Source organism: Aythya ferina (assembly GCF_964211825.1).
Source record: "Aythya ferina genome assembly, chromosome: 6".
NCBI lineage: Eukaryota > Metazoa > Chordata > Aves > Anseriformes > Anatidae > Aythya > Aythya ferina.
Window position 1 is genome coordinate 36,092,925 of NC_140303.1, and position 24,985 is coordinate 36,117,909.

The 24,985-nt window shown below is 37.6% G+C and overlaps 1 protein-coding gene and 1 long non-coding RNA gene across 4 annotated transcripts in view; one reads left to right on the forward strand and one right to left on the reverse strand.

Moving 5' to 3' along the window:
- Positions 1-24,985, forward strand: part of LOC311438811 — a 129,175-nt gene that overhangs the window by 79,362 nt on the left and 24,828 nt on the right. The gene's annotated exons all lie outside the window — the stretch shown is intronic.
- LOC311438809 (von Willebrand factor D and EGF domain-containing protein-like) overlaps positions 22,018-24,985 on the reverse strand; it is a 177,182-nt gene continuing 174,214 nt past the window's right edge. The window contains exon 29 of the mRNA XM_084523694.1: positions 22,018-23,515. Coding sequence (XP_084379820.1) covers positions 23,501-23,515 — 15 coding nt within the window. The 3' untranslated portion in view covers positions 22,018-23,500. The remainder of the gene's footprint in view (positions 23,516-24,985) is intronic.

Here is a 24,985-nt window from a genome sequence, read left to right on the forward strand (position 1 = left end):
AATTGGCAGCACATGGTAATATATGCATAGAGTGGCATGCTTCTTAGAGGACTTTAAGATCCTCAGAATATTTTAGAATACCTTTATTTTATTACCAGGATATTTTACAGGATATTTTTTTTCCCTTCTTCACAGAGAAAGTATAAAATGAAACTCCTTATTCCTCGAACCCCAAATCCCACAGCAGGTTAAAGATGCGCTTCATTTTAATCATGCTTAAATCTCACGGAGGTCAAAGAGGGATTCTCAAGTGCTTAAAACTAAGCATGAGTTAAGTGCTTTGCTGGAGGAGTCTGAATGAACAACACTTGGCTGGATCAAGGCCTTACAGCATCACGGTGGGATTAGTTGTGTGATTACAAGTAGCTTTTTGTGTTTTAAGTGTTTATTAAGTGTGAAGCCAGGGACAATGGTGCAGAACCTCTCCAAAACGAGCTTTGGATATTCTTCTATAAAGATTTATTAGTATTTTTTTCTTTTTTTAAATTAAGAAATCCTTATAATTATGCATTCTTTTATGCACTTTCTTATGATTGCTCTTTGCCCTTTATGCATGTTTATTGTTGTTTTTCTCCCTTTATGCATACTAGAATGTTAAATAGTAAAACAGGAGAAACAAGCAGGTATTATGTGATAATTGAACTCTTAATGTTGGTGTTATGATGCAAGTAATGCAACTCAAGGTCTCTTATACTTCAGTAGCTAGACAGTAATTGCCTGATGATAATCATGATAACTACACTCCCTGGAGTTACTCCACTGCTGCTAAGAAATATCTTCTGGATCTCTCGCATGAGCATGATGAAAACCCCCACATTCAATTATTCTACTGGAAGTTGAATGGTTATGATGCATGTTCCCTCACACGGTGATTTACACAAATAGAAGTTTTATTCTGCAAGGAGGGATAATATTTTAAAGTAGAAATAATTAAATCCAGTGTGGAAAGTTCATTCATTGCCGGATGCAGGGTCTTCTTGTTTGCAGAGCAAGCATTTTATTACCTGTATATTACCTCCATTACATCCCTCAGCAAGTGGGGATGTTACAATAACTAATTATATTAAAAGCTTATTTTTGAAAAAATGCGGTTGCAAGGAGTAATCAGTAATTTTGGCAGGAGGAGTGAATGGAGATTACACCCTGATAATTGTTTTGGCAAGTTTGTCACTCCTGTATGAGTGATGATGCCTTGTTACCCAGGGCAGCTGTGGCTGCTCTGCAGCTCCTGCACAGCCTGAGGTGGACTTCATTGGTTTGTGGCTGTTTTTCTTACAGTGCCACGGTTTAGACCACCTAAATAGGTAGTTGGCTGTGTGTTTTGAGTATTATTTAGTATGGAAAACAATGTTTTCACAAAGAATAGCATGGTCCATTTTGTATAATAACAAAATTTGGTTTGCTATGCAAATTATCTGAAAGATTTGAATCTTGGAACTGGGCAGAAATATGCCAGGATACATTTTTTTTTATTGCTTTCTTAGGAGGTGAGAAATGTTGAAATACAGATTTCGGAAGGTCAAAGTAAAGCTGTCTTTTGCAAAAGACAGAGACATTTGTGGCTCTTGCCTGGCTGTTACTGCAATATATGGGGCAAACATTTGGGATGATGTGCTGGATGCAGTTATGGGAAAGGCAGAATACCTGTCGACTTTGGGGACAGGGTATCACTTGTCCTCTCCTGATAACAATATAACAACTGCTGGACTGTAGTGGACCACTTCAGGTCTAGTACTTTGTCTCCAGCAATTTCCAGTAACAGATGCTAAATAAAGGAAACGGGAGGAGTGTGAAGTAAACATACTCTTGGCATGTTTATTCAGCTAAGGAAAGTAATATAGGATGTTACGGAGGACTGGTTACATTTGGACTGTGCCTGGCAGCCTCTCAAGATCCATTTATCCTTTTGGTTTCCAATAAATTCTTTGGCAATGAGTTCCACAATTAAAATGCATTATATAAAAAATACCATATGTTTCAGTGTACCGTCTGTAGGTTACCTCCATTTAAAGGAAAACATCTTATTCATCTATAATAAAAGTATGTATGTGCATCAAGACGACTATGGCCTCTTCTTCCCAACACTTCTCCCTGCTTCTGATCTTCATCACAGTTCCTCTGCTATTTTCCTAGGTGCAGGTATAGACAGAGACTTATTTTCCTGCTTATCTTTTAAAGGGCTGCGAGTGACTTACGTACCTAAAACTATACTGTTTCCTCTTACTTTTAAAACTACTTCCCTGTTTATTTTTTTTAAGTCTCTCCCAGTCACTGTATTGTGAAAAGTAATATATAATTATTCTTTTCTGTCCTCTTCGTATTTTTATAGTTGCTGTCTTTCCCAGTCCATGAGCTCTTGTCCGTTCAGTCCCTCCTGATGTGGGAGCTCCTCCACATCCCGGATCAGTGCAGCCATGTGTAAATTAGGGGTGATAAGTTGTTTGCATTAAAGGTGGTAATGAGACCGAAAGCTCTTTGAAATCATTGGATAGACTTATTTTCTATTTATTGGTCCTTTCCTTTCTGTCTTAGATTAATGCAGGAACTTATATAAATATGCAAAACAGTTATTTCCTCAGGATGTCAGAATTGTCTGATTTGAATTTTCAGTAGAGTTTGACTCTTACTTTCTTCTGAAGCACCTCATCCAACACTAACAATTACCTCGGCAAAAATGTTACCGAGCCATTTAATTTAATTAGATAATCCATTCTTTGAGAATGCAAAAAATCCAGCAGAACCAGGGGAATTTTTGTTACCAACTGGCAGCAGCTTCCTGCAGGTCTTGGAGCATGCACAAAGTGTTGCAAACCATGATTCCCCTTCATGTTATCAGCTGATTGTGAGTTCCTCAGCAACTGAACAGGGTGAGCTAAATTCCTCTCTCCTGTACAATGTCAATACAGCAGTACCTTTGGAAAAGTTTAGCTGATTTCAGTGGAGTTTCTTCAGAGTTGCATCAGTTATTTTTGCTTGTGTTTTTCTTAATCAGAAAGGTTAACACCTGTGTGTATTTGTACCCATCACAAGATAAAAAAATATTTACACTCTAAAGCTTATTAAAACAGTAACTAAAGAGAACACGTATTTGACAATTTTAAAATTTATTCAGCTTTTTGGGAAGCCCTCATCTTCTTCTCTGAAGAGATGAAAGATCCAAAGGACCACTGGTCAGATATAAATCTCCTCTGAAGTGCTCATATCTTATCAAGTCTGACGCATCCTCAAAGATTTGAGCCCACATCTTTCTTAATGAAAACAGAAAATGCTTTTTTAAAGCACAACAATGAAGATGTCCTGTCCTACAGTTGGATATGAAAAATGACTGCTGTGAGTCATCGCTGGTTTCTCCCTGTCTCTTTTTTTTTAAAGCCATTTGTACAGAACTATGCAAATTATTTTAAACAGACCTCAGGCTAACACCACTGTTTTAAATGTGTAACAGCAGTGTGAAAGATGTGAGCATGCTGTTTAATTTATTTTCAACTGGAGATCAGTGTTTCTGATATTTACTTTGTTATGATTATTATTTTATTAATGAAGAATTAATCCATGAGAGAGCAGCAGACCTGGAATTGTGCTCAAGGACCATGTGGAGCATGGGGAGGACAAGGAACACACTCCTGATATTTTTCTACCGTAACCACCTCCATTTTCTTCTTCTAACACTTTGCTTCCTGCACTAATATTATAGTTCTCTTGACATAATGAATGAGCTTAGGGACTTGCAGGAGTTTCAGTACCATTTGTTTTTTATCCTAAAGGAAAATACAAACCCCTCTGTCAGACAGGACTCTGCATAAAAATAAGTGCTTTCTGTAACACAGAAGTTGAAGGTGACCTATGGTAATAATGGATGTAAACTTTTTCAAGCTGAAAACATTCCTCCTTAGGTTTTTATTTGTCTGGCAAACATTTTTCTCTAATGATTAAGATACTGCATAGTTTTTAAAGCTTACAATATTTATATGGTAATAGATAACTGAGCATCGTAATAACCTTTCTTTCATCTAGCAAGTATTGTTTACTGATGTACTTGGTGAGAAAATGAAATTGAATAAAAATGATAGTTTGACTTTTTAAATTTGAGAATGAAACCAGATATTTTGCCAGATCAAAAACTGGAAAAATATTTGGTTGGGTAAAAAAAAAAGATTGTGTTTCCAGTCTATTAGTGAAAAGCGCAGGAAAATAAATATTAAAGAAATCATTTCAAATGAGAACAGAATCAAGAGGTTTTATTTAAAAGGTAAGAAACTCACTTGTTTCTGCTTTTTCTTGCCTTTTTTCTTCTGTTTCCAATTTCCATGCTAGGTATCACCGAATTTATATTTTTTTCTTTAAAAGGTGGGTGTAAAATTTCTTTGCCTAGCTGTACCTCTGTATAAGAAAGAACATTCATTGTAATATTACTCCGTGCTCTTGATCAATATTTATGCTATTAACCAAGCAGTTGTATAACAACCTGTCTGTTCTAATACCGAAATAGAATATTTCTTCATTCTTTCTGCAAATTGCTCCTTTGCATCTCCTGTTTATTGAGAGAATGAGTTACTTTATTTCTTCAGTAATAAAAGCCAGTAGCCACAACTGAAAATCTTTGGGGAGTCAATAGCAGCTGGGGCTCAGAGGAGTGATTGAAATGCTCTGAGCAGAGATGAGAAAGGAAAATCGTATTCTCCTTCCCATCCGGAGATGTTGCAGTGCGACTAGGGGCTGTCTGGTCCCTTGAATTGGAATTTACCTGAAGGTATCTGTAAAGGCAGGACTGAGGCCCATATATTCACAAAGCTCTTAACAAACTAATTAATATTCAGAAATGGAGCCAGGAATTGGAAGGGTAAACTAATGAGAAATGATTAAGAGTTAAATATGCATAGAACGGCTTAGCAACTATTAAAGCAAAGGACACAGTAGTTGCCTGCAAATACAGAATGTAAATAAAAAGGGCAGAGGAATTAGTGAGGTTGGTTCTGGAACTAATGAAATAATATACAGCAAAGTTGTTGTCTTTTTGCTTATTAAACTTTCTCTTAAGCTGTAATGCAATAGGCAATACTGGAAAGACAAATGAAAAGAAAATTTCAGGATAATAAGATAAAATAGGAAGTAAAAAGTACAAACTGTAGGCAAAATGTCAGATTTTAATGACACTTTGTGCATATGAAATTTTTCAAAAAGGCAAGAGGGAGGTCCAGGGGCCTGTCAGCCTCACCGCAGTGCATGAGGAAATGATGGAGCAAGTTTTCATGGACGTGATGCTACTTCCAGACACATGAAGGATGAGAGAAGGTTGCTGGAGCAGCCAACACTGGTTTGCAAAGGACAAATCCTACTTGATGGATTCCTTCCCTGACAAAAGGACTCCCTCTGTGAACCAGGTGGCAGCTGTGAGTGCCATTTAGCTCAGTATTAGCACAGCTCTCAGGACAGGCCCCACCAAGTCCTCACAGCCAAGCTGAAGCACCTGGAGAGGGTCCATCTACAATACTATGTGTGGTTTGGGGAGATAGACACAAAAAGCAGAGTTTTCTGTGGAGGGTTGCTAGGATGATTGGTGTCAAGAACACCTCAGCTCTGAGGAGAGGCTGGGGAGGATGACTTTGCCCAGCCTGGCAAGAGAAATGTGGGATGGGGCAGAATGAACCTAGTAGCAATTTTCCCCAACTTTTCCCAGAGAAGCAAAAAGGAAGAAGAAGAAGTGAAAATCATGAAACAATGGAATTTCGAATTGGATATAAAGAAAATATTGGCATGGTGAGGAACCCAGAAAGCCTGTGGTTTCCAAAATTCAACTGGACTTGGTCTTAGACACCCTGGGAAGCTGGCTGTGTTTCTAGCAGGTCGTTGCACTAGGTGTTTTTCTATAATTTTTATGCAACAATCCAAGTAGCTGGTGACATCTGGGCCTGTACTGGAAGGTGTTTGTTCAGAGAGGTAAGGTGGGTGGGCGAGGAGGAAACAATCAGATGAATTCAGCATACATAAGGAGGATTTCTGAGTGAAACTGACCTGAAGCTTGTGGTCAAAGACTAGACTATTGTGACCACACTCCAATTTAGCCAAACAGAGGTTTGGGGACTCTATAGAAGATGTGTGGTAACCAGGATGACCCTAGAGGGGATCCAGGGCCCTGCCTGAGCATGGGAGAGCTTTATTATCCCATCCAGCCTTGTGATCACAAGCCATTTATGAGAGTTTTTACGCTGGTAATTGTTTTCTATATTGTTTAAACCTGATTTAAAATGCAAGTCTATTGCAAGAGTTTTTTTGATATTTATTGTTCTAATTTAGTTGACAAATTGATGCTACTATAAAGGCAATGTTCTGTTAAATCTAGTTTGCTTGAGACAATACTTTACAGGTGAAACACTTGAATAATTGAAGTGTGCATGCTTGTTATGCTTTTTCAAGTGATTCACCTGCCTTTGATTGCATTCAGCAAGATTTACTTTAATACCAAGCATCATACAATAGAACATTTCAGAACAATCTGCATATTTAAAATGCTGTAATTCTGTTTGGCAAGTCAACTAAAGGAAGCACCAGCTAACAGAACTACAGTGCCTGAGCTTTCAAAGCCTAATATCTGTAAAACTGTTCTGCAGGACAGTTTGTGGGTGTGTGGGGGGGGTCACAGCCCAGCTGTGGCTCCATGGGTGGACATCTCTGTGGACACCCAGCAAGCTTCAGAGCTGCAAGATCCTGAAATTCATTACTGAAAACATTTAGAAAATACCCTTGAAAGTATGTTTAAAATCCTGATTTGGCTTATATGATGTAATAGGCTACTGTCTTTTGTCTATATTTTGTTTTCAAATTAATTGCACTACACACTCCAAATAGCTGTACTTGTGATGATGTGAAGGAAACACTGTATGAAAAATTGAAGATTTAAGTCTAGCTATAGATTGAATATTGGTGATTTATATTGGCTGTGGTGATTTCTGTGCTTGAAAGAGTAAGAGTTATTTTAAATCTGTATCTTACAGTAACAATATCAGGTCAGATAGCATCAACCTCAACTAACATTAAAAAACAAACCACCACCCTTTTTGCCTTTCTTACAAGAAATAGCATTATTACAAACTTGAAGTATGGAGAAAAACCATCATTGCCTCCAAGGTTGTATGCCATCTTAATAAGACTTATCTTCAAGACAAGAAAAAATGTACTTCTCAAATCCCACATGCATTACAAAACACCACTTACAAAACCTTTGTTTTAAAGTGCTGGCAATTTTACCTAGGGCAGACATTTTACAGCATTTAAAAGGTCTCCACAGGATACTAGTAAATCTAAGGTGAAATATAAGGACCTATGGATACAAGGAAATTTAAAGTTTTTATTTTTCCAAGTTTTTGTTATTTTTCTTTTATTTTCAGTACAGAAAGCTAACTTTCATCTTGCTAATCTAGCCTTCGCAAATACTTAAGATTAAATTTTAAGATAAAAATGGCTAGTAAAGAGAATACATTCATGGTTTTGTTTTATTTTATTTTGTTTTATTTTATTTTGTTTTATTTTATTTTTTCAAGAAACATCACTAGAAAACATAGTACTTTGACAATGAAAAAGAAAAAGAAAAGACGTTTAAAATAAACTAACATAACCAGAGATCTATTTGGGTCATGAGCCAGAAAAGGCCATCTGGCATTCCCAGTGATAGCATGAGCAAGAGCTGCCGCCTTTTATTGGGTATTGATAAGGTCTGGTAACTACTGCGTTGCTCCAGCTGAATACAAAATTTCAGACATAATGGGTAATGCTGCATCACGAGTGGTAATTAATGCAACAGAAGAATAACATTAGTGGACACACGGTCTTTCCAGCTAGAATCGATCTACTTGGAAATTGAAATTCTGAGACCAAAGTACTTACTTGAGATAAACAAAAATTTAAGGGGCTGTCTATCCAAAAATAGATTCAGTTCCTTGGATATATGTCTGGCCCTTGGGCCTAGCCTGCAAACTATCCCTATGCAGCAATGTGGCAATGGTCTTTCACTGTGAGCATCTCCAGGGGTTTCACTCAAAGTGAAATCTCACTCAAAACAGGCATAAGCATGGGAATGCGTTCAATGCACCATTAACAAAGTAGTTCACAAGCTGTACCCAACATCTTCAGCAAATTGGATGTTAAATTGTACAAAGTTTGGGATTTTTTTTTGAGCATGCTGGCAGTTGAAGGCAGTGCCTGCAAAGTGATGTTTTACAGATGGGTTCTTCTTCGACTTGTCTTACAAACTCATGCTAGGATGACATTTTTTTGACTTTACTTGAACTTTACATGGAATTAGCAAATATATGGTACTAGCAAATAATTAGATTTTTCTTTGTGAAGGCCTGACTCATTCATTATGATCCCACAATTAACATTACACCTGTCACTCTTATTTCTGTTAGAAACACCCATATAATTTTGGTAGGGTTGAGAGCTTTCAGTATAGTAACCGGAAGAGCTAAGTTTAATAACAGAGTTAAGAAAAAAGATGATGCCAATAAGGTTTCCTCTTCATCCTTGCTAGTCATTTTCCTGGCATGTATTTGAATGTCTCTCAGCCTTTTATACCTAGGAGCAGAGGTTATAATAATGGCTTTAAATGTGTAATCGTGTGCAATAAAACCCCTACCATTAATGCAAGGTTAAGTATCTGATTTTTAAACCCATCAAGGTCAGGGAAGTAAGAAGATAAAATTGCCAATGTAATTTAGCTGGGAAATTCAATGTATTAAACAGTTTACAATGCATACTGTAATGGAAGAGCATCTGTCCCAGTAGTATGAAAACGTTTATAATGACTTAACTGGTTCTCTGACTGATCAGTAGGTGGAGAAATCAATACAAATTGCAAGCAGGACCCAAAGAACTTGCAGCTCCCTGGGGCTAGACATTGACAACTCTGCTCCCTCAAAACTCCCCTTCCCAGAAGTATGAGTTTATAAGACTCCACTGCAAAGTGGAATATGTGGCTTGACAATGACTACATATCTAGACAGAGAAGAAAAAGACCTCTTCGATGTTTGTTTTAGTCTTTTGGTTGTTACTTTCTGGTGGGATTTCTTATACCATTATATATAAAAGTCTGAAATAGCATCTGGAGAATGCTTGCACAATAGGGACCGGTCATTTTTAGAAGGTGACAACCTATTTAATCCAATGTTTTTACAGAATCTGTAAAAAGTGTAGGAAGAAAATTGCCTACTTTTACTGTCCTCCCTGTTTCTCTGGACCTGTATAAAGTCCAATTAAATTCTTCAGTCACAAAATCATCCCTGGCAATTTGGCCATATTGAATTTGTTGTTTTTTTGAACTTGATCTGTGTAAGCAGCATGATTCCTGCCTGATATTCTCTTTCTTCTGTGATGTGTTTTGTCTATAATTGGCTGTGAAACTTTCATGCAGTCATACAAAATAAGTTTTGCAAAAGTTTGATAGTTTGTTTGCAGTGAGTCCTGCTGCATTAGTATTTAAAAACAGAGAACTAGGTGAAAATGTCTCTGAGGATTCAGTGTGGTGATTTTAGTTTGCTTTTAATTAAGCTTTCTTCTTCCTCCCTTGAAGCTTAGTCTCCTCCGAGGTTTGGCATGTACTGCAAAAATTTCTCGCCAGAATTCACATCAGCCCAGTGAAAACTGCAGCAAGACCCAAATTGTAGCCTTTCTTCCAGGAACTGAGGCACTGGGATCGCTCATCCATGATGGGCACAAATTGCTTGAAATGAGTCAAAACTGAGTGCAAATTTAGCCTCAGTCAGACCTAAATTTTAGTTACTAAGCTAATTTCCCTAAAAAATAGCATGAGTAATGGTGTGCTAATTTGATGTGTACCAATTTGAGGTGAGCTTTTGAAGAAGCTCACACCAGCCCATCAGAGGAGAGAAGCTGCAATTACGCAGAAATTATTTTGTGCCTGTTGGGTGACCTTTGCAATTATTGCTTTTCTGTGTTTTTTCCTTCCCTCCTTCCTTCCCTCCTTCCTTCCCATCCCGACATCTCAAAAATGAACTGGTCCTCACGCATCTCCTTGATTGGTCCCTTCCCCTTCCATTCCCTTCCCCTCTGATGTTGTGTGTCTACCTCCTTCATCCCTCTCATTTAAAATGATGGGGAGATGGGCTGCAGCAGTAAGGAAGGACTGGGTGCTTCCTGCGCACATCACATTCAGGCTAGAGCTTTCACCAGTTACCTCGTGGCAGCTCACATATTGGTAGACAGTAATTTGGACAATCTCAAAAAGTTTATTCCAGGCTACAGATGTTAGTTGTTTTGCTGGAAGATTGTCAAAAATTGTAAGGGAAGAGGACTGCTGCCAAGCTGAATTATGATGTGCCAAGGATGATTTTCTCTCACAGCAAAACTCAGGATCAGATCAAATCCAGGATGCTGCTGTGTTTGGGGTCTAAAAGCAAAGGGATTCATAGTAATTCAATTCATGAGGCACAATGCCTCACTGAAACATGGATGATTTAAATACTGTTGTGGTGATGAATGCATAAAAAAGTAGGGAAGTAGAGGGAGGCAGATGTGCTCATACTGACAGTTTGCTGCTAATCCTTTTGTGTGCCTGATGCTTCTGGAGGTACTCTTGCAGTGGGTAACTGTGAGACCTGCCTAGAGGAGTGGTGGACCAAAAGGGATTCCTTCTCCATTAATCCTTTTCACAAGGTTATCCTTTTAAAGGAAAGATTTTCAAAGCAAGGAAAGCTCTTTATACATCTTAATAATGGATGTTATTGAACTGTAGAACGTTTTAATGCCTGTGCTGAATTTGCAAATGCCTTTGCAAATTTGTGGCAGACTTAAGATTAAAATATTCATGTTTTCTTTCCTTCATTCCTAAACTCAGTCTGCACAGACCTAACGCAGCCTGTCTGAATGAGATCTGTAAGAATGGGGGGCTGCCAGCGTTTTCCAAGATACCACGCAATATTGAGTTGTTCCTATAATGTGTTCTGTTCCCTTCTATGGTACAAATGGTTGGACTAGAAGATTTTGAGGGACTTTCCCAACCTCAGTGATTCTACGGTTTATGAAATGAGACGTAGCTGTTTACATTGGGAAATAGAAATCAGAATGGGTGCTCATCTTCAAAACAACAAAAAAAAGAGAACAACCTATGCTAATTGACTGACCACTTTCTGTTCCTTGGTGAAAGCAAGGTGTCAGGAGATTACTATTGCAGAAAAATCTCTTTATAGATAAGGCCAAGAAGAATTCATTACGCTTAAAAGGGTATTTCCCAGGAGGTAGCTTCCTTCAGCTGAGCTTGATCTCTCAACAGTAAATAAATTCTTAGCTACACGTAATATTACTTAGCTTGTTGAATATGAATACTGAAATGATGTTATTGGTAAAGTTAGTGAAGGCTCTAAGGACAAAATTAATATAATAGCCAGAATGATATGATAGCTTGTGGAAAATCCATTTATAATCTTGAGGGGCTTGTTCATAATTGTTACTGCTTTCCCCAGAACAGTTGTATAATGTGCCATAACCTACATTTAAAAAAAAAAAAAGGCAAAACAGTAGTTATAGTATATTTTTATAGTCAGCTTATCTGTATAAAAGACTGATTTCATAATCTACTAAATGAACCTTAGTAAAGTTAAGTTTATTTGCATTTGTCTATTTCTATATTTAAGGTCACAACATATTAAAATCAGAAGGAGGCAGGGATAAATATGCCTTACAGCTGAGAAGTGTGTTAGTTATGGAGGTAGTAGCAGATTTCATAAGGCTTTTAACGCATTTTTGCCTGAATTCTTCAGCATAGGCCTGAACCTGTGTTTAGTGTGTATCTGTTCTGTATGATGAAGACGTAGCTGTGGAGTTTGGTGATATATGTTTAAGTCCTAGACGATAATGGACAGAGAGCTTCAGAAAGGGAGAAACTGAACATTATGTGTTTTATTGGAGCTTTGTGAAATTGCAGACTTCAATTTGCTACAAACCGGTGGAGCTAAACCAATGTTCGCAAAGATGGGATATTTTAGAGAAATAAACCTATAGCTTTTTTTCTTCTGCCTTTTGCTGTCTTAGAGGTGAAAACTCTATAATACTTTGTGATAACAGTAAGGTTTATTACGCAGGCTTTGCAGTATTTCAGACCATCCCTGCCTTATGCTGTTTTATTTTAGCATTAATACCTTCAACTTACAGGTGAAGAATTTCTGTAGGGGCAGTGAATTTTACACCTCAGTGATATCTTCTTTTTCTGCTAATAGGCAGTATTAAACATAAAACCACACTAAGCTAAAATAGAGTCAAGGTTTGTTAGTAAGTTCTTCCTTCAGCTCAGGTAGAAGACAAGTGTGCTAACCTCTGTAACCAGTTGGAAAAGATGTATTGTCTCCCTCTCTTTGTAAATGCCACCTTAAGGAGAACTTAAAATGCCATAAATGTCTTTCATTTCAAAATAAAATTCTGAGATTATGACATCCAAAAATAAACAAAAACATTTTTTGGTTGGCCACCACCCACAATATCAAATATTTACTCAACTCTTCTTAACATTAACTACTTGCTTTTAAAGATGAAAGAAAATGTTTGTTAGAGATGAGTTTTGCATTTATTAAGATAAATCTGTAAAATAAATTGTACAACTTAAAACAATTTAGAAATAAGAGGAAGTATTTCAATGTGAACATAATAAAAGAGAACAATTACTCTGTAGTGTGACATGCATGTCATACAAGATGAATACTGAGTTTTATTCTACCCTGTAAACAGTGATAATAGAGTTTACCTTCAATATAATATTCTACTTTTAAAATAATATGGTTGTTTGTACTGGAAAATAATCAGTTTTTAAGTAGCATAGCTCTATATATTAAATTCAATAAGTTTTCTATCTATCTATGACTGTTTTATTTCAGATAATGAAGTTAATGAAAATGATAAAAATGGTAAAATGCCACCTTGCTTTCAAAGCTTTTAAAGTGTTTCTTTGCCATCAGGAATTCATTATTTTGCTTGTAAAATTGTCTTCTTTTTTTTTTTTTTTTTTTTTTAAATTGTAAAATTGTCTAAAAAAAATCTATCAAGTATCCCAGCTAATTGGAAAACTCTATTTGTGATATAACATGATAGAAAGTAGTCAAGACGGCAGCAGGTCTCCAAGGGACATTAAAAGGTAACAAGCCCTGCTTGCGCGGAGCCGACAGCTACACTTAAAATTCAAAAGATTAGTAGGTAACAGTGTATTACTCTGTTCTGATTATCATAACTACATTTTATTTATATATTTTTAAAAGAAAGCTGCAGGCTATGATGTTTGTAGTAATCCCCACCTCTTCCTTACTGTTTTTATCTACATCCTTCTCTCCTTCTCATCCCTTGGTACTTCCAGCAGAGGTTATTTGCAAAATCTTATCTAACCGGCAGAGGTAGTACCATTGGTTTTACCTATCAGACCTCAGGGCTGTAGGAACATGCCACTGCATGGCTTGGGGGCCACATTTTGGCAACCTGGAAATCAACCCAAAGTCATTTTTGCTCCTTCAAGCCCTGATCCCCATGCTGCGAGGCTCTCCTCCATCTGCTCCCCACACCCCATTCCCCATCAGGAGTTTGTGATTAGACCTCCAATAGCATGTTAGCACAAACCAGAGTACCCATGGAAAATAATGTCCTACAACCAAATGACGTTGAGCTTTATTGACGCAATGAACCTGCATTGTTAAATACTCCCTGCTCATTTTTTTTTCCCTCTGTATGCACTGTGCTGTATAGAAACACCAACAAAACAGACTTCCCTGCTCAAAATGAGGCTTGACAGTTTTGAGAGGGCCAGTGTTGGGTAGGATAGCAAAAAATTGCCCATGCAGCTCATCAACAGCCAGGTTTTGTGTGAACATTCCTGTCTGTGGCACTCGGTATCCATGAAAATGAGACTATTCAGTCTCGTCATAAATATCCAATGAGCTATAATGTCATCAGTCTTCCTAGAAATAAAATATTAAACACTGTAAATGGTATTTGACCTCTATTACAGTGTATGGAGGATTAAAAATGTTCCAATTTCAAGCGGCGTGCTGTCACACGTGCCCCAAACCCACACTGCATGTTTGCTGGAGGCAGGGGACAAGTGGAAGGAGGGCAGCCCAAGTCTTTTGTCCAACACCTACCATTAACATTGTGAGCACTGTGCTCTGCTGTGATTTCACTTGTGTTTTAGACACTGTAGTGGAAATATGCAAAATGTGCCACTGCGACATTTTCAGGCATTGTCAACAATACGCTATCAAGCTATTCCAGCAGCTTCACTTTCAGTTTTTCAGAGATAATATTTTTAAAATCTGTACTTACAGTTCCCTTCTCAGCACTCCCAGCGTATGTTTTAAAACAAGGATGAATTCACCGTGGAAAGCTGCCATATTTTTCTTTAACAGCCAATAAATAATGTTTTGTGTTGCTGAATGAGTGAAGCTGAACCAGTGCCGTAAGTTAGATGAGAACCCAGCATTATTATGGGCTAATGTGTCTATTCTCATTGCTATCCTGGTATCCGTCATACTTCCATTTTGTAATCAAGGATAAAGAACAATCAGTATTGTCTGGCTCTATGGCTTTGTTTTGCAATTGGATATGCTTGAAGAAAGAAAGGAAAAAAGGAAGAGCTGATGGATTAGCGGATTTTGCTTATATACATCTCCATGTCTACCCGTGTACTTCTATATCTCTCTATGTATATACCTATAAGATATTAGGAAGAAAATGTGCTCAAAGGGTGGTGAGGCACTGGAACTTGCTACCCAGAGAAGCTGTGGATGCCCCATCCCTGGGGGGGCCAGGCTGGATGGGGCCTTGGCCATCCTGGTGTGGTGGGAGGTGTTCCTGCCCATGGTAGGGGGTTGGACCTGGATGGGCTTTAAGGTCCCTTCCAGTCCAAACCATTCTATGATTCTATGACATGTTTTCTTCACTAGAAGTTGTTACACGCTTGGAAGGTTAAATTTTTCTTTGTGGTAAATTTGTAAAATAAGCATATAGAGTAATATTAAAATAATTTTGGGAAAACATAAATGCCAGTGTCTATAATGTGTCTATTATAGTTATACATTATTTTACCTATACACTTGTAATTAAAAAGTAAGTGCACTGTGCCCAATAAATGTTCAGTTGGATTTGTGTTCTGCTATAGTTAGTTCTGTCAAAGAGAAGTAAACAATCATTTAATACTTTTTAATGGAAGTGTATTATTTAATAATGCTTTAGCTTTTGTCTTAGATAACTCTTGTAATTATGTTAAGGTAAAGTAATCTCTGCTTAGTTTGTATGGCATATTCAATAATGACACGATGCTTTTCAATAAAATCTGCTCAATGCCAGCCTCAAATCCCAATACCTACCAACCATCTTTCTAATTTGCAAATAATTTTTTTTTTTTGGATATTAGAGACTGATAAATCCTCAGACAGGAACTCACTTACAAGCTCATCTATTCTTCAAACTTCATCTCTGTTGCTTTGTATATAAAGATAACCTTTTGAAATTAAAGACATTCTCTCTTTCATGAAGGTTCACTTGTTTGTTAGATTGCACAAGTTCATGTTGTGGTATACTGAACAGTTCCCGTTCCCTACATGCTTTCTCTCTGTGGGGCTCAAGGAGGAAATGCATATGGTTTTTAGGTAGGTAAGCTGACGCATGCTGAATGTTTGCTTGACGTGATGCACCTTGACTATGTGATACAAGGGCAAGAACATCTGCAACTGAAGCTCCAGCATAGATAAGGCGGTGTTGAAAAGCAAGTGGAGTGGCTACAGGGAGCTGTGGGAAGCCATGAGCTGGAAGGACTTTTGGCCTGGCTTCAGTAGGGCAGGCAAAGCTTTGTACTGCTCACTACAGCTGCAGAGTCAGAGGGGATTCTCTTTTCCTTCAGGCACCTTCTTTTGTGTGGGTGAGGGCTGTGAGACTCTTTGATCTTGAGAAAGCCTGAGCTCAAAATTAGCCAGAAAACTTTCTGAACTCCTGATTAATTTGCTTTGCTGTTGTTTTTAAGATTTTTTTTTTCCCCCAACTTTCTGTTAATAATTTTGTACAAGCTTTCCTCAGATAACAGCTACTATAGCAGCGCATGAACAATCTGTGAGCACACCTAACTTGCATAAAATTGGCTGTATTGCAGGTGCACGCTCTTAACTAGGAAAATTTAAAGCTACTGACTCCAAATCCAAGCATGAAATGATCCAAAGTGGAACTCTGTATTTCATGTGGCCTTTTCTCCTCCATTTAAATTTAGCCCCCAAATGCACAGATGCATCTTGCTGTGCCCTTGTGTCCAAGGACAGAGCTCAACCTACAGCACTTAGGCAAAGCCCTCTCCTGCATGCTCAGGCAGTAAGAGATTACAGTACTGCAGTCGTCAGTACAGTGTTAAATTGCAGATTAAGATTTGTCATGGACACAAAGTGCCACACAAACATTAGGCTGGATTTGTAATGCCAGTTTGTCTGCCTTGTTCCCTTGAAGGATTGCAATTGGATCATGGTCTTTGGCAGGGAAGAGATGGTTGGCTTTGGCAGAAGTGTCTTATTGGACTTGTGGAAGGTCTCTTGTCTTGCTGTATGTGATTTCTTCATTTCATAGTTTCATGTGTCCAGTTCTTGTATATAGATTGAAAGAAATTGTGTTTTTATATAATATGCAGCTCAGGACTAGGCCTTCGGAAACTTGGGTTCAAGTCCCTGCCCAAATGCCAGATCTTTCTGTAGTAGGGATGTCTGTCGGAGCTCATCAGAAAATTCATTTTCCTCATTCCAGTACATTCTGCTTTGTGAATATTTTCAGGAATATTTGAGGTGGAAGAACAAATTTAACATTCCCTCAAGGCTCTTTTCAGTGCTAGTTGATTTTTCTATTGAAGCCTTAGTTAATACAAGTGCAGTTTTCTTCTTAACCCATAAAATTTCCTAAAGCAAATATAAGAACAGCAGATTCATGCACTTTCTGCAAAACCATGTGTTTAGCATCTACAGATCAATTATATCAAGTTAACTCATTGGATTTGAGTTTGATTCTCTCAATTATTTAAGAACACAAGAACCATGATTATACAGATTTTATAATCATTCCTGGTGATAGATTCCCTCAGTTTAAGACCAGCATTTATCCAGCCCCTCTGTGATCAATGTTTTAGCCTTTTAAAGGGATTCCCTTTCACACATTCCACCTTACAGGTCTATAATTATTTCCAATTACCTTATGTAAACCTTCTTTATCCTTCTGTTTTAATCCAAGCAGTCTCTAGTGTAATAGCTACTATATTAGATCCTAACTGTCCCCCATCCCCAGCTCTTTTCTGCTGCATCTGTAACCTTGCTCAGGTTCTTTCCTGGCTTTTATTTATTTATTTTTTTTCCAGACATTATGACTTAAACATTTTTTTCTTTGTTTTTCAGTTTTAGAAGGCCACCATAAGCTCTGCCTGGGGCCTTCTCTTCTCCAGAATAACCCTAGTTCTGTCAGTCTCTCTTAGTAGCAGAGGTGCTCCAGCCTCTTGATTGGCTCCACCCCCTCATGGCCTTGCTCTGGACTTGCTTGTACAGGTCCCTGTCTTTTTTGTGCTGGGGGCCCCAGAGCTGAACGCAGGGCTCCAGGTGGGGCCTCATGAGAGCAGAGCAAAGGGGCACAATCCCCTCTCTGGCCCTGCTGGCTGCACTGCTTTAGGTGCAGCCCAGGAGCAGTTGGCTTTCTGGGCTGCAAGTGCACGCTGCTTGCTCCTGTCAGGCTTTTTTTCCGCCATTTCCTCCAAGTCCTTCTGTTCAGGGCAGCTCACAATCCATTCATCACCCTGTCTGTACTGACATCTGAAGTTGTCTCTTCATTCTCAGATGTTTCCAAATAGAAGTTGCAAAAATAGTTTTTGTAAAGAAGTTTTTTTTTTTTTTCTTCTTTTTTCCCCTCTTTTCATTTTTTTATTTTCTTCTAATTTTCTTGTTATGTATGAAGAAATAGAGAATAAAGCCAGTTTTGAATTTCCTTTTGCGTGTAAATAGTATTTTGGTCATTTTTAGCTCTTGCAGGAAATCTCAGCAGTTTCTTCTTGCCACTTCCCTTCATGAACCTCCAGCCTTTTTCAGCAATTTGGTCTGGTAAAGAGATGGCAGGTCATAGCTGTTGAGGGGAAAATGATTGCTTGGTGTATAAGGGCATAAGCTTTTAAAAGTGTATTAATAGCAGGAGAAAGATTTTGAAATGGTCCCTGTATTAAAGGGTGAATGAAAGTGTAAGGTTGATAGTGGCTAGTGGTATTAAACAGACAGACTACTTCATTTTGTGCCAGAAAATAACCAGGCTTGGTGATCACAATGGCTTGCCTGTACTCTCTTGGATACATGTATGTTGATGTTTGTGATAACCTCTGGTGGCTTGGTACATCAAGAGTATCAGGACGGCATGCAGCTTTTGAATCAGGTAATGTAGTTTTGCAACCCCATTAGGACAAACCTTTTATACCTGACACAGACCCCCAGACAACACCAGTAGTCTTATAAATCAATCATGGGTAATGCATGCCCAAGTCTGCTTTGGGGGAAAAAAGAAAGGAAAAAAAGGAGACCGCAGTGCAGACCTGAAGTGTTTCCTTCTTCTCTCTCTAAAGCAAACTGATTAAAAACATCTGTATTCTCTCATTAAGCTTTTCACAACAGTAATTCCTACCTCCCAGTGACAGTAACAATGCCAGCAAGTTACATGTTGAAACTGAAACTGAAACCCTACACACAAAAAGTCTTCCAGGCACCAAAGAAATCAGTTGGAAAATTGGCTGATCCCATTGGGAACGCTATCATGACAGAAGTGTAAAATTGAGAGAGTAGTTAGTGCAAACATTTTTGACAAAATTATGATCATTAGGATAAAAGTTGTTGCTGGTTCAGACTGAGTATTTGTCTGGTGAGGGTTTTTCCTCGGAAGCACCTTCTGTCTTTTCTTTGAGTTGCTGGAGGGGCCTGGGAGGTGGCTATGGAGAAGCTTCAGCACCAGGGCGAAGGGAAGACATGGTCCTTCCAAGCCTGAAGAGCCTAGAGTCTAATTCAGAACTGAGTTGACTGGGAGTCAGACAACTGACTGAACAACAAAAGAAAAGGAGATTTAGGAGGGCAGAGGCAGAACGAACCTAGGCACAAGACTTAGGTCAGGGAGAGCCTGCCGGTCTCTCTGCAGGAGGAGCTCCTGTGTGTTTGCATACCTGCATCTGCTCCCAACCCAAGGCTTACAGCCTGCTTAAATAAATCACACACTGAATCCATGCCATGCTTTACTCTTCCTAAGGGAAACTGGCCTAACGTCAAGTCTCCCAGATGTCAGCTGTTAGAAATATGGGAGCAAGAGTGATGTTAGCTCATGGCCTGTAAGGCTGAAACCACCTTCATGTTCTTAGCCTACCTTACCAGTGCCTGAGGATCAGATCCAGAGCTCTAGTTTTCACGTGCTGTGACAATGAAAGCTTGTTCTTAATAACAAACATTAATTTTGGATGTGACAGCTCATCCTCAGAGCTTCTGAGTATGAATTACTTTGCAGAAGTATAAACTGTAATCTTAGAGGTACATATTGTTACGCGTACCATGTATAATCATGTTTGCCTACTCCTTCTCCGAATGATATTAATGTTAAAAATTTAATTGAGCATAAAGATGTTGTATTATGCCCACAGAGCATGTCATGCTCTACAGCTTTTGTAGTTAAATTATTTAAAGTGAAAATAATTTTCTGAATAATTCTGTTTGTTTATTTATGTATGTGGAGTATTGTAAAGTCTTTTTTTATCTGGGACATGATATATAGGTTGGCAGGCCCTCCCAGTATGTCACCAGCTTGAATCGAGCCCAAAAATGTACTCCTCTCAATCCATCATCTGCTGTTTTCTTAGTGATCCATGTGGAATGGGGTTTTCTGGCAGGGGGATGAAGCATTAAATAACATAGAGACCGGGCCACGCTTCCCTCCCTTCTGGGTGGGCTCTCTAGGACAGGATTAGTGGCTTCTGTTGTTTAGCCACTGCTGTACTTGTTTATGGATAGACCAAGGAATTACATCTGCAGGCCCCTGAAAGTGGCACATTTCTGGAGCAAAACTCACTCTAAAAGGAATTAAGAAGCAGTATCCACTACCATCCTGCAGGGAGTAGATTCACTTCTTTCAACTCCACTTCCTAATGTGAGCAAAAAAGCCCTTTTAAATGAGGAGAAGAATATAATATTTCTCTGTTGAAATGCCAGCTAGCATGGATATTTTCTCTTTAAAAGTGTTTTCTTTGCTTCATAGCAATTTCTAGGAGGTTTTCAGCTGATAAATTACAGAGATACGTATATATGTGCATGCATGCATATATGCAGTGATGCAGATAGCCCCTCTCCCCCATCTTTTTGGCAAAGGTTAATAATGATGACTAGGTACAAAAATTCCTACTTGTTGCAGTCTCCTGCTTTCTGGGCAGAAAAAGCATTAGTGACATGTTCTATTTTGAAATCAAAGTCAATGAAATTTCAAAAACAATATAGCCATGTCCTTAATGTTTAAACATCTACGTGAATATTATAAGGCATGAATGAGTTAAATCTACCAACGATTGTGCTCTTAAAAATGTTTACATTTAGCAAAAATGAAACACAGCAAACAAAACACTCCCCCTTCTGCCTAATGCTTCTGTTTGTTATTCCCATAACAAGAGATCATGATTTATTGTGCTCAATTTATTTCAATTTATTTGAGGGTTTAACAGGATTTTGAAATAAGTCTTTAGCAAACAGAGTGCATTAGAAGTCATGATGATAATTAGGCGCTAGAAGTAAATAACTTAGAACTTTAAGTAACAAGGCCTGGTAACTTTTGTTGGATGAGTACAATTAATAAGACTGACTCCTGCCTTAAACTTCTTGCAGTCCTTGTGGACACATAACAGTTGGAAGAATGGCTTATAAGGGAAAGTTTAGAAAAAAAATAAGACCATATATTTGCAAGAAATATCCTGATTGTTTATTTTCCAATACATTGTAAAACACCTGTAGAATTCTACAAAATTTTATTTATTTATTTTTTCATTTATAATCTTTATATTTACATCTCTTACATTATTCCATATCATGCTTAAAGCTCAAGTTAAGAAAGAATGCAGCCATTGCCATATCTGGTGGCATAATGAGCAGTCAGGGGAAGAAAAACAGTTAAGTGCTGAAGTGTCTAAGAGAAAAGGAGCAGTGTTGAAATTCATCCTTGGAAAGGAGAGTTATACTGATGTGATCTGTGAAACTATGGTATGTACGTTACCTGCAGTCTGATGTCAGATAGTGACCTGAGTGTTGCTGCCTATCAGCAATTGCTTCTGTTTTAAAAGCACACATAAGCTATCCTCAAGGATGCAAAAGAACTTGCTAATTTTCTAAAAATAGATGAGATGTACATTGTCCTAAATAGTCACTCCTAGAAATACAGTATGAAGCTGTACGGCACTGAAAGCTGTTCTAGGCTTTCAAATCCAATCTTGGCAAGAGATTTTGTTCATTAGCACTGTCTCTTGTAGACATTATGGAGGCAAGGTAATAGAAATCTTTTTTATTGATTGGATCTGTACTTCAAGAAAACCGTAATTGCCATGCTAAATTTAATCCTGTAGATACTTATCTGGTGCCAACGTTCTGTTCTAGTATTAATGTCTTCCTGGAACTGTTAATGTGAATGCTAAAAACTTAAATTCATATTAGCATTAGTAATTGTGGTCTAGATCTGTATGGAATTAAGACATTAAGACTTTTTTTTTTTTTTTTCTTAATGTAGCACATCTATTTGAAGACTGGTCCTTCAACTAAATGGTGATTTAGTAAGAAACTTGCAAAGACTGGGGCAAGTGTAATTTTATATATATACACACATATATATGTATGTATATATATATATATGCATTTGGGAAACTACTTATATTGGATTTACTCCTAACATAAAATGAAAAGCAAGACTTCAGAAACAAATAATAGAAAAAACATTTATTGGAAATTAGAATGGATACATTGAAAAGCATTTTGCTATATACGTCACTATTATGAGCTGGGCAAAAGAGAGGAGGGATGTTTCTGTGAGTTAGTACTGGCAATTTTCCTAGCTTTTTCATCACTTAATTTGCAGTATTCTAAGGTCTTAGAGTCAGTATTTTTTATTCTTATAAATTGACAGCAAGGGTCAGATCAAATCTTACATCTAGTTACTGTTGCAGCCCTGAAGGTTCAATCAAAAAATCCTTACTTGTGTGATTGTTCACTTTAAGTTACTTCGGGAAGAGTGAGGGAATGTCAGAACTCCTGTATCCCTGCATAAAGGCACGTAGGTTTTGATCTACAGTTGCTCTGAATCTTCCAGTAAGAGAAATGTAAAGATAGCATGAATGCCCAGAAGATCGTTTGGGTTTTACCTTACTGAACTTGAAAGTTGACTGTGGTGGCAGTTTAAAACCCTTTTTTTCCAAGTTAACTTACAATCGGTTTCCTTATTCCCCCCCTTGCACTCCTTCCATCTCTTCTCTGGGTTTTCTGCCACCTCTCCATCACATCCCATGGCAGTGCCACATCGTGTGATGAAGCACCCAGATCTAAAAAGCTGCTCATCTTTTAGCCACTGTAAGGTGAGACAAAAAAATTTAAAAATAATCATCTGAATTTTCAGATTAGAATATGTCTTTTTGAGAACATCTAGATTTCCCAGCATTTCAGTACGCATCTGTTGTATGATTCAAAGCCTAGTTTTGTAAAATGTTTCGAGGGATTAAGGTAAGACGACTACGTGAGTGCTCATGTACCTTTAGCATGTCAACAGTTGACTTGCTTAGGAGCAATGTGTAGCTGTGACTGAGGGCAAAGGAGGACTCAGGTGCAGATGCAAGTAATGCCAGCATTTCAACAGGCACTGTATTGATACCTCCTTAATTAAATGCTGGCACACTAGCAACCTAGAAAACTAAAGCATTTAGCTTTAGCAGTTACTCAGCAGAATGATGAATTAAAATAACTGGAGTTAGTGTTAGTTAAATGTTATTGAGGTCTTTCCCTTGGTAGTCTCTGAAATTTCTCAGTAGAAGCAGTATCTTTATTATTTATTTTTCTCTGGGCTGTGAATAAACAAACCTGTTTAAAAAATGGAAAGAAATGAGGAAATTTATAAATGTCTTCTGATTTTCATGAAAGCAGAACGACAGGGCACTAAAAGTCTTTGTAAATGTTCTGTATCATTTAAAAATGACATTGTGGTCAGGTGCAGTCATTATGATGGTGACATTACAGCTGCAGTTCATGAATTTGAGCCTAGCCATAGATGGTTTTGAAAATAAAGTTAGTCTATTGACGTGTGGCTAAGTGTTTTTTATTCTTCTGTGTGATTATATGAGGGCAGAAGGGAGAAAACTAGCAATTTCTTCACACTATATCTTCCCAAACATAAAATGCAGTCAGTGCCAGATTATCAATACCCAAATGATTGTCTTCATTGTCCTGCTGTTATGTTATCTTCATCCTATTGGTAGCTGCAAAAAAAGAAATGAGTATTCAGCTGCTTAAGGGAATATAGAAGAAACAGCCTTATGCGTGTGGTGTCATGTAAGAAATATTATGTGCAAGGTTCAAATGATTTATTGTAGTTACTGTATTTTTCTTGGAATTTTTAAGTAATTATGGCCAAATTACAATCCACAATTTTTTTTTTTTTTTTTTTTTTTTTCAATTTTGACTCAGGTAACCAAAGTTTTTATTAACCAGGGAATGAAGAGCATGTTTTTGAAAGGGATTAAGCAGTGAAATGATGAATGGAACTGTTTCCAAAGCATGCACATGAAGTGATATCATCTAGCTAAGGCTGATTTCTGCTCCATCGCTTCAACAGGAAAATAGCTATATTGCTGAAATGATTCGGCTTAGGCTCTATTATTTGCGGTGGCGCTTGACAGTTATGGAGTTGGAATTCAATTTCTTTCATCTAAAGCAGGTGTGCCTTAAAAAAATCACTCTGCCACTTCTGCATAACGCATGGAGATTGTTGGCTTCTTGCCTGAAAACGTTTCAGTGCACTTATCCCATTTTCATACAGCAGAAGTTGCCCATGAATATCATCTTGGTTTAAATACATGAGTGAATTTTCTTTATCCCAAAACAAGATAATAGATGATATGAAAAGCTTTATTTTATGCTAGCATATAGATTTAAGAACCCATTTTGAAGTGCAGTTTTATAGAAAGCTGTATTAGAAAGCACATAAAAATGTTGATATTAATTTATTATTCAGGGCAAGAAGAAAGGTGCTCCTTAATCTTGATATATCTGTATTTGATATGACAAGTTATCCTTGATATTAGCATCATGTATCCAAATGTTACTTCCCTCTCTGACTCTAAAATACTTTACCTTAGTTTTTGATAGTGATTTATCTGGGAAGCAGTTGTTTATTTGTGTATAGTACATGGCACATTTATTTTATATGAAAAGAGAGGGTACTTCTACAAGTGCCTGCTGGGGTTTAGACAGGTTTAGTTAGAGTAAAGATTTATTTTACATGGAAAAAACTGCGTGTAATATCTGGAAGAGTAATACATATTTTTGAGGTCAAATAAAAATGTTTGGGTTCATGCCTGTCTCATACTGCACATTTCCATATGTCTGTATACATAATTATACTAAAATACATATTTTTACTTTAGATATATATATTCGTGTGTGTAAATGTATATACATATACATATGTATGTATATATATAAGATAGGAAGTGTAATGAAACATGAAATGCTGCAAATTTCCCGTACTGCTTCCTTTTGATAAAAATGTGAAAAACATTGGAACATATATATAGTACAAAACAGGACAGAAATTTCTAAGTATTCTTGCTACACAGACATGTCTGCAATCACCCAGAAACCCCATTGTGAAGGAGTATGTCAGATGAAGTCAAAACATATCAGAGAGGACTTTTTGGTTTCTTGTGGTCAAGAAACTCTTAAAAGAG